At 42.3% G+C, this 10,910-nt stretch overlaps 1 protein-coding gene across 1 annotated transcript in view; it reads left to right on the top strand.

Moving 5' to 3' along the window:
* Dmp1 (dentin matrix acidic phosphoprotein 1) overlaps positions 1–9,455 on the top strand; it is a 12,195-nt gene extending 2,740 nt beyond the window's left edge. Inside the window, exons 2-6 of the mRNA XM_005401334.2 lie at positions 2,810–2,884; positions 3,532–3,579; positions 5,641–5,673; positions 5,840–5,884; positions 7,164–9,455. Coding sequence (XP_005401391.1) covers positions 2,831–2,884; positions 3,532–3,579; positions 5,641–5,673; positions 5,840–5,884; positions 7,164–8,480 — 1,497 coding nt within the window. The 5' untranslated portion in view covers positions 2,810–2,830 and the 3' untranslated portion in view covers positions 8,481–9,455. The remainder of the gene's footprint in view (positions 1–2,809; positions 2,885–3,531; positions 3,580–5,640; positions 5,674–5,839; positions 5,885–7,163) is intronic.
* Positions 9,456–10,910: the final 1,455 nt, after the last annotated feature.

Here is a 10,910-nt window from a genome sequence, read left to right as displayed (position 1 = left end):
GTCTTTTTCAGACAGGGCCTCACTATGCAGTTCAGGCTGGCCTTGAGCTCACTTTGTAGCCCAGGCTGGTCTCAAACTTGCAAGGATCTTCCTGCCTCAGCCTCCCAAGTGCTGGGATTACAAACATGCACCACCACGCCAGGCTACAGGGAGCTATTTTGAGCATATCATATTTGGGAAAATTTTACATCCTTTAAGAACGCATCTAATAACTTAAAAAATGTTTAATAAGAACTAAAAGGAAGTAATACCCTTTGAATTTGCAGTTTAACATTTATGTATGCTCTTCGCAATTGATATTAGGCCAAGGATTAAAAAAGTAATTAGAATAATATTAAAACCTAAAGGCTGATGTGCAGTATGTTGAATTGGAATAAAGAAAGTGACAGAAATGAAGACTAGCTGCACTGAACAGAGATAATGCTCATAATATAAGAGGTTATGTTTGGCCATTTGAACTGTAAGAAAGTAGAAGTGAGAAAACTTCTTAGTCTCTTTGTGTTAGGTTTTCTATTATTGTCCTGAATAAATGAGAAAAATGAGATTAGATTAGATGACTTATTGTGCTCGGTTTTGCAGGCACTATTCACCATATTCAGGTATTAGGTAACAGTTTCCTACTTCTTAGATCAAGGGTTAAAATAACTTGAAGCATTTTGAAATCACACATATTCCTATCCTCAGTGAATTGATTTATTATTCTGGGGTGAGATTCGTGCATTGGTATTTTAAAATTTTTTCCAGGTGATACTAATACTAATATACAGACAGGGTAGAGAAACTTTGGCTTAAAGCTTTTGTCATTAGTAGCATATATTTAATATTTAAAGAAACAAATCAGCAAATGTGAAGCTTGAAATAAACTTGCAGGACATTTTGCAAAATATATGGAAGTACAGTGGATAACTGCCAGAGCACCTGTAAGGGCTCACAGGTGCAGGGCAGGTGGTTGTCCTTTAAACCACTTTGATAACTTTTGCATTAGCATCAGTTGGTCTATATTTAGATATAGAACAAATTGTGTTGAAATCACCAGCTCTTGAAGTGTGAAATGAAGTCACCTTCATTTCAGAAAAAATATAGTTTGATTTGGAGTGTTTCTCTCGGCACCATTCACAAGTATACCCCAAACCTCTAATTTTCCCTCAGTCCTTCAGGGGTGTGAATGACACTTAGGAGAATTTAGCAAAGCCATGTGTAGTGGATGACTACATGTACCACAGTGAGTATTCAGAGTTTTCTGGAGCCATAACACGAAGAAAAAGGTGCAAAAACAACCTATTCTGGCTTGACATTATTATGCAGTTACGAATGTGACTCAGAAGCCTGTGTGTGTGTGTGTGTGTGTGTGTGTGTGTACAGATACTGACCCTTGTCAAAGGTGTGTTAATAAATGCAATGTTTTAGGGGGAATAGATTGGCTAGGTTTCACTTCCATGCCAAGTTGTGGAGCTATCATAAAAATGAATGGCCCAAATTTTCCCCTATTCCCTTTACTTTTCCCCTATTTATCAGATTTTTTTTTAATTTTAAAGAGAATAAGAAAAAAACAATAAAAATGATACAGAACTTCAAGACAAGATGCTAGGAAATTAACAATGGTTATTATATTGCATACTGTTATCTTCAAAGTAGTTGCTCAGATTACCAGATATAGGCATTTAAAATTGATCAAACAATATAAGCACTAGCTGTTCCTTTCAATAAATTAATAGAAATTAATAGTACAATTATCTTAGCTATCGTGTGTGTGTGTGTGTATGTATATATATATTTTCCCTTTCTTCTTTTCTCCTTTCCCTCATCCCAGTTGTTCTTTCTTTTTGAGCAGTTTCTTTCCCTTTCACAATGTCTATTGTACCTTTTGGATCTTATTTACTCTCAGTTTCTTACACTAGGGAGAAAAGATGATGTTTACACATGCATGATTTATTTCACTTGTAAGTACAGTCTCTAGTTGCATCCATTTACCTATAAAAACCTTGAGTATATCTTTCTTTATAGCTGATTTCTTTATAGCTGATACAATACCTCCTTGTATAAAAACACATCTTTTTTATCCATTTCTCAGTTGATGGGCATTTGGGTTGTTTCCAAGATTTAGCTATGACAAATTGCACTGCTATGAGCATGGGTGTGCATATATAACTGTGATATGATATTTTCAATTCTTCTGGGAAAATACCTGGATTTTATGTGTTACTGAACATGTGTTCATAGACAGTCTCATTGGATGTTTTCAGTTTATATCATAGCAGTGACTTTTTCATTTATTTTAAAAATAAAAATAAAATTTATTTTTTTATTGAGATATAACTTAAATGTCACATACTTCACATCTTTAATGTATAGAGCTTAATAGCTTTTAGTAAAATCACAAAAAGGAATAACTTTCTCCATCACTGTGTTTAGAACATTTCCATCCCCTGCAAAAGGAATCTTTAACCTACTTACGGTCACGCCTCAAAGCTCCTCTTCCTAAGGCCTGCATGATCACCAGCCTCCTCTCCACCTCTAGCCATTCTAGACATGTTATGTGACTGGGATCATATGTATGTATATATGTAGTCTTTTGTGCTTAGCTTCTTTTATTTACCACAATGTTTCCAAAGCTCCTCTGCTTTGTAGCCCCTGGCAGTGCCTTGCTCCTTTTCATGGCTGAATAATAGTCCATTGTACAGATAAGGTATATTTCCCCCATTCATTCATCAGTTGGGTGTTTTAATAATTTTTAATAGGAAGAAGCTTAAAAATAATAAATTTTTGATTTTTTTAGTCTGAGCTAACCTACCTACGTCCTTTATTGCAGGTAGAGGCATCACACCCAATTATGAAGACCAGCATCCTGCTCATGCTTCTTTGCGGGGTAGCCTGTGCTCTCCCAGTAAGTATTAGGGTAGGGTTAGATATACAGTAGAAGCCTCTGTGGTTTAAACTACATAATTTTCATTGACTGCGAATCCAAGTAGCTGTGCGTAATGCAGCCATGTGAAAATACAGTGTACCTCAGATTAGGAACTTAACTTGTTTTATGATTTGGGAGAAGACGGCTTCCTTTGTGTTTGCATGGGGAAGCTAACCATGGCCCTGTTTGTCACCTGATGGGGAGTTTGCAAACAAAAGCGAAAATTTGCCAAACACCTTTGTTTGCAAACCCAAGTGTTTGTGAACAGAGGTATTACTGTAGTCCTTTCCCAGGAAGCTGTTTTCCTTAAAATGTCCAAACTGCTCTTATTCTGTTCACTTGCCCTTGTGCAGCTGTGACTCTCACCTTCGTCCTCACAAGGAGTGGTTCTCTGAGTGTCACCCAGGGCCACAGAGTCAGCACTGATCAGAACCCTGCTAGAGTCATAAATCCTTGGGTCCTACCTCAGACCAATTAATGCAGACTCACAACAGTCTGGGTTTTAGGAAGGCCTCCGGTGATCCTGGTGCAGGCTCATGCTGTTCACAGCTGCTGCTAATAAGTGTGTAAAATGGAAGTAACCATTGCCTTCCTTGTGCACTGACCATGTGTACTAAATTTTCTAGGTAGCCAGGTATCAAAATACTGACTCTGAGAGCTCTGAGGAGTGGAAGGTGAGTAGAAATATGACCTGGTAATATACAATGAGTGTAACATCATTGAGTCTTTACAAACGCTGATGCTGATAAGGCTGTGGGAGCATATTCACAACCTAATCCACACTTGTTAGTTCATATAAGAAAATACTGCAGTTGCAGCTCGGTAGTATAATTTGGTGAGGAGTATTTTTTCCTTTTAGCTCTCTTCTTGTACTGAGCCTTTATAGTAGTGCAAGAGGTGGAAAGCAATGAATCGAGACTGGCTATGGGACACTTGGACCTGAATTCTGCTTAAACAGGAAGTAATCCCATAGGCAGGAAGTGAAACCCTGGCAGGTGAGAAAAGAAAGACAGATGAGAGGATGCTGGAGTTTGGGGATTGATGGTAATGTTTGTTGAATGTTGGACCCTCAATTATCCAATAACTATTAACACTCAAGAACTCACACAGCATAGCCCAAGTGCTTCATGTGCATTAAACTTCTCATCTTCACAACCTAATGAATTAGATGTTATATTTTATTCCCATTTTGCAGATGAGAAACTGAGGCACACAGAGGAACCTAGCCTATCTGGGTTACATGGTTAGTAAGTATTAGAGCAGGGCTTTGAACTCATGTCCTTGTGACTGCAGAGTGAACATTCTTACCGAGTTGACTCTTCACTCTCAGACCAGAAGCCCAGTCTAAGAAGTCTGCCGATTCTCAAGATAGGCATTTGAAGTGGGGGTTTAAATCTTGAGCCAAGCTTGGAGCATTTTGTTCACTATTTTGTTTTCCTGTGCATATGATACAGCTTGAACCCAGAGCCTTTCATGGTGAACGAGTAATGCCAGAGGTCTGGGGAGGGTCCTGCTCATGTCTCAGGCTAGCAGAGACGTCACAGATGTCATGAGCTTTTGTCAGAGCAATTCCTAGGCTAGTTAACGTAAAAGCAGTTGCTGTAGATCCTCTCATTTAACCAGAGACTCACAAACATGCCTTGTTCTCTAGTTCAGCCTTAGAATGAGAAAAATACCCATGTCTTGTTCTGTTGTACCCACTGATGCCGAATGTGCTGCAGCACACTCTGCCGTTGTGCCACACATGGGACAGGTGACCACAGGTCCCTGACCGGTCCCTTCTCTGAGCACCCAGGCCCTCCTGCTGAGTGGCATATGGAAGGCAGGCGGGTGGCAGCTTCTGTGCCCTGCTTTGTGCTTGGGTTACAGCCAGGACCTTGCTCTGCTGCAGGGTGAGGGGAGAGGACATAGTGGGCTGCGGGGAGGGGACACAATTGTCCCCGGCTTTCACACAGCTCTGATGAGACCGAGGAAAGTGAATAAATCAGAACTGTAACTATGTAGTTAAAATTCAGCACTTGGTTTTGCTATTGGTACTTTTTGGTGACTCAAGACGGTTGCATGGCTTCTCAATTCAGTTTTGCCTGTTGAATTTTATAGAGTGGATATTCTTGAAATAGATGATCTATTTAGTTCAGATCTCCTGGAATGGTGCTCAAGATGTGTCTGTAGCGCTTAGCTGGTTCTTCTGGCAAAGTCTTCCATGTTGAGCACAGTGGGTGTTTATTTTTCTTAATTTATGAGGAAATGACAGGGGAAGCGAATCGCCCCCTTTCACATGAAGAAAGCAACCCTTCTGGCTGCCCCAGGCTGTAAGGGGTTCCTGGGACATCAGACTTCCATCATGCTGGCTTTGGGGGCTGAAGCCAAAACTGAGTTAACTGGAACTTCAATCTGGACTCTGGGTTCTGAGGTTGTTATCCTGTTACATTTCCTCTGGGTTGTATGAGTAGCCAATTTCAATAAAAGTATACGGATATTTTTGTAAGTGTCAGATATTTTTGTAAGTGTCATATCAGAAATACAAACACCTTCTAGATCTTTTATATTCCAAGATCTTTTCAGGCTAAGAGTCATCATCCCTTCAATGTTTTGTTATTTTACCATAAAACTTCATTATAACTCAGGTAAACGTAAAACATATAACAGAAAGATTTAAAAGCCACCTAAGGGTTTTCTACATATTTCAGTGACATAATGTATGGAAAAGTCATGCTTCTCTTCCTTTTTTACAGGGTGATTTGACTCCATCACCAGCACTGCCTGTGGTAATTATGCATTTATTTTTGTCTTAAATTAACTTTGATACTCTTCTACACACTTTCTTCCATTTTGTAGTAGTGCATACAAACTCAGGTAATTGATGTATATCATATTCTCTTCTTTCCTGAGGAATTACTAAAAGGAAAATAAACTTTTTTTTTCCTCTTTCAGAACAGTGAGTCATCAGAAGAAAGTAAAGTTAGCTCAGAGGAACAGGTAATTAAACTTTCTTAACTTTTCTGGCTATTTAGGAATCTAAGGAAATGATGGCAGATTAAATTACCTGCAACATTTCTAAATATAATATTTTCTAACTACTGGTTATGCTGGCTGCACAGTTCCATAAAATAAGAAGGGGAAAATGAGGGAGCAGAGTTGAGATGTGGACATTCTGTGTCATTCCATTTTTATCATCTGAAGACACTGTGGTCTCAGATGTCCCTCGTCCTAAATGCATGCACGCACGCACACACACACACACACACACACACACACACACACAAACTGTGGACTAAGTCACAGTTCACTGAGCAGCTATCTAAAATGGTGCTTTTAGAATTGGATCAGTTCAGTTCAGGCAAGAGAAACTATTTTTTCCCAATGCTGGGGATTGAACCTAGGGCCTTGCATATACTAGGCAAGTGCTCTAACACTAAGCTACATCCCCAGCCCTAAAAAGACCATTCTGCTAACCTGAGGTGCCTGCTGCCCCCGGAGAGCACCTCCAGGTTGAAGACGCCACTGGGGAGGAGAGGAGCATGTTGGGAAGCCTTTGGCATCTCTTTAAAATAGCTCCCTCTGCAGGCCTGAGGTGGGAAAGGCAAACCTAGCTTATACACGTTTATTAAAAAGAATAATTAAAACTTTTTTTGTAAGAAGGCTACACTATACATCATTATGTTCTTTTTTTTTTCTTTTCTTTTTTTAGCATAGGGGATTGAATTAAACCCAGGTTCTCGTGCATGCTAAGCACATGCTCTATCCCTGAGTCCCCTTCCCTGTCCAGTCCAATCCCTTTGACCAAACTCAACATGGTGGAGGCACCAGGGACTCCAGAGTGTGGTTTCTCCCTGAAGCTTTCTTTGGCCCATGTTGCATTGTACACAGACCCAGAGCTGGAAGATGAAGTATTAGCTCGTAGATTGCTATTTACTAAAGATTTATCGGGAGAACAGTGCAGGAGATATTTAAAAACATGACATTGGGGAAACTGCTCTGCTTGAGGACTATGTAATTTATGGCCTTGATCTTCTCCAGATTTTCAGGGTGTGAGTGTGTTCGATGGGGAGGGGGCGGTGTGTGCCTCTGTGGGACCAATGCCTTGAGTTTCGACCCGTCTTCCTGCCTGTACAGGTTCTGGTAGAGACAGTACTGAGCAGTAGCATTGACTCTGGGTTAGAGGAGAGACACAGGAAGAAGCAGCAGAAAGGTGCTAGATAACTCCCAGAATATCAGCTCCAGGGGTACTGACCTATCTGTTTCCCTCAAACTCCAGGCAAGTGAAGACCCCAGTGACAGCACGGAGACAGAGGAGGACCTGGCCTCTGATGGTGGTCACTATGTTTCTAGACCAGCTGCTGGCTTGTCTAGGAGTGCAGGGAAAGAAGGAGATTATAAGGAAGATGATGAGGATGATAGTGGAGATGACACCTTTGGTGATGAGGACAATGGCCTGGGGCCCAAAAAGGGTCGTGAAGGCAGCATGTCCAGACTGGACAGCGATGAGGATTCTGCCATTACCACACAGTCCAGAGAAGACAGTGTGTCCCCAGAGGACAGCCCCCAGGATCTGGCCAGCGACAGCAGGGACCTTGACGTTGAGGATGGAGTGGACAGTGGGAGTGAGGAGCGCTGGGGGGGAGGTGGCAGTGATGGGGACAGCAGCCATGGGGATGGCTCGGAGTTTCACGACGATGGAATACAGAGTGATGACCCAGACAGCACCAGGAGTGAGGGAGGCAGCTCCAGAACGGACAGTGCTGGTGTCAAATCCACGGAGTCACAAGGGGACAGCAAGCAGGAAGGCACTCAGGATTCAGGTGACAGACAGTCAGTGGAGTCTCACAGTAGGAAGTTTTTCAGGAAGTCCCGCATTTCTGGGGAAGACGATAGAGATGACTTGGAGGATAGCAACACAACAGAAGACCTCAGCAGTGACTCCACAGAGAGCACCAACTCCCAAGAGGACAGCCAGGGCCAGTCCAGGGAAGACAGCAAGAGTGACTCTCAGGAGAACACCAGTGAGAGCCAGTCTGAGGAGAATGGTGAGGACGAGCAGGACACCAGCAGTGAGTCCAGCCAGGAGGGGGACCCCCCATCCCAGGAGAGCAGTAGTGAGTCCCAGGAAGAGGTGGTAGGTGAGTCCAGGGGTGACAACCCGGATGTCATCAGCCAGGAAGACAGCGAGTCCAGTGAGGAGGACAGCTGGAATACCTTCTCCAGCTCAGAGAGCGAATCCAGAGAGCAGCAGGCTGACAGTGAGTCCAATGAGAGCCTCAGGTTCTCAGAGGAAAGTTGGGAGTCCCCTGAAGATGACAACAGCTCCAGCCAGGAGGGCCTGCAGTCCCAGAGCACGTCCACAGAGAGCCAGAGCCAGAGCCAGGAGAGCCGGTCTAGGGAGGACACTGACAGCGATTCTCAGGACACCAGCAGGTCAAAAGAAGATAGCAACTCCACCGAGAGCACATCCAGCAGCGAGGAGGATGGCCAGCCCAAAAACATGGAGGCCGAGAGCAGGAAACTGACCATGGACATGTATCACAACAAACCCATAGGGGACCAAGATGACAATGACTGCCAGGACGGCTACTAGCATCTGCTGTCCTAAGAAGTGGCTCTCACAGAAAGGGGTCCTGCACTTTGAGAATAGGGAAATTATCATAACTATAATTTATTGATATTTTGATCACAAAGGAATTACTGGACATTGCAGTGGCTCCAAGAGTGCCACCGTTCCACGGAAGTTCAAATAATGTGGAGCGACCCCAGGACACACTTCATGAGCTTGGACGCAAGAGAGATGTGCCTCACACTCTGCAGCTGAAGTGGTTCTGAGCTCATTAACCCAATGGATGGTTACTGGGGTTCTATGATGCACCAGGCACCTTGCGAGGTGCTAGGGATACCACAAAGCTTCAGACTCACTTCTTGCTCTGGAGGATCTTCTAGAGAGATACAGTTAAAAAGGGGTGTATGGGAGGGCAGCAGGAATTGTTACGAACTACGTGGTAAAGGCCATTGGGAAGATATGAACAAAGGATTGGGAGCACAGAAAGGGGTGACCAACTTGGCCTGGACAGTTAGTGAGACACCGTGGAGAAATCACTGAGTTGGAGGGTGGTGACGGATTTCTCCTTGGAAGGCAAGAAAATCCTATTTACTCTGGGGAGAAATCATAGGAAATCTTACGTGATTAAACACTTAGTTTATAAAGGCAATTGCAAATTGGCACAATGAGGTGTTTTGGATAAGCAAAACTTTTTTTTCCAACTAATTTACCTTACTTGGTGTTTTCTGTGGAGCTCCCATGACCACAGCCCCGCTGGTGATAGTAGGAGGAGTGGGGAGGAGGGAGCGGGGGAGGAAACTCCTCTTCATGTACCAAAATGTTAGCATCGTTTTCTCTGAAAGCAGTTTATGTGCAATGCTAGAAAAAATGTTCTCTGGATTCTCTTCACATGTTGCAAAATTCTGTATATAAGATTCAATTGATTTTTGTTAAATGCCATTTGAAATGTTACCTCAACAGAAAATATTTGTTTTGTAATAAAGATAATAATACCCAGAAGAAATGTGTGCTTATTTGTTATAGGGGTATTATTAAGCTATACTTATGATAAATAGCTTTTTAAAAAAATTATCTAATCATTTTTTAGCTTTTTCCCATCAAAATGAAAGGCACCCTTAAATCATTTCATGGAGTTGGTATTTGTGACTCAGGTAGCATTTTGAAAAATTTATTCTATTTGTTCCTTGTGATATTTCACTAAATATGCCTGGTATGTGTGAGAAAAGAATGAAGTATACTTTTAACTTGTTTGAGGCCACACCAACAATTTGTGATATTTGAATTTAACATTAGTTTTTGCCAGCCTCAGATTCATTTGTGTGTATCCTAGAAGCTACAAGCAAACATATTCCTCATATTTTTATTTCTCTGAAGAACTCTACTTAGCCTCATCAGTTTGGTGTTCTTTTGTTTTATTTTGTTCCACTTTTTATAAATGTGCTCTCCCCCTTACTTCCACTGGGGTGAATCAGAACTCCCCTACAGTTTCACTGAATCAGTCTGACCCTTTTTATCCCTTACCTGCCTCTCTTTCCTTGGAGCTTATACATTTGAAATTTTTAAAAAGTGTGCGGGTGTGCTTGTGTATGCATGTGTATGCATAGCCTTCCCCTCTGAGATTTTAATTTAGTAAATCTGGAATGCGACTGAGAATTCTGCATTTTTAGAAGGCTCTAGGGAGGTTCTGATGGAGCTCATCCATGAACCCACATTTGAATTTGATGGCTCTTCACGTTACTTATCTGGTTCCACTAACCTGTGGGTTTCCGCCAACTCACACCCCTTTTGTGAGGCGAACTGCCCATGTTTGGACCTCTTGAGGCACAGGTGACCGGATTCTAAGCACACAGATGTCCCATCTCACAACAGGAGAGTGGCTGGGACCAATCCAGACCCAGGGAGGTCAGTGTGGCCTGGCCAGCAAAGGTTCTGTGTGAACATGAGCCATGCTGCCTGGAGGTCCAATTTAAGTCTTCCTTCCTGGAAATTTAGACCTTTACGGGAGGAGAGGTCAGAAAGTGTTAGAACAGAAATGAATATACAGTAACACAGAAATGGAGAGAGAGCTACACCCCTTTATGTAAAGCACAAACTGGAAATCATTTCCCTTTTGATACCGAGGGGCAAAGTGATAATCTTGCCTGATGCTTGGGTCCTTACCCTCCTATGGCCCACCAGGCCTTCTAGATTCCTGTGATGTTTCTTTCGCTTAAATCTCACCACGTCTTCACAACACACCCACTCATGCTGAATGGGGCTTTGATTCTTGCAACCAAAATCTAACGAATCCAGATTCCTGAGCTCATGTGTTGTTCACCAGTGTTTCTAAGCCTTATAACTCCTTAACTAAGTTAACTCACAACTTCTGAAAGAGAACAATAATAAGAGTCTCAGCCATGTTCATGACAGAAATCCTGTAACTCAGAGCTAGGTTAGGTTTTCTTTTAAAATTCC

Source organism: Chinchilla lanigera, unplaced genomic scaffold (assembly GCF_000276665.1).
Source record: "Chinchilla lanigera isolate Chin_1 unplaced genomic scaffold, ChiLan1.0 scaffold00073, whole genome shotgun sequence".
In the NCBI taxonomy this organism is placed as follows: domain Eukaryota; kingdom Metazoa; phylum Chordata; class Mammalia; order Rodentia; family Chinchillidae; genus Chinchilla; species Chinchilla lanigera.
This window is presented reverse-complemented; position numbering and strand designations above follow the sequence as displayed.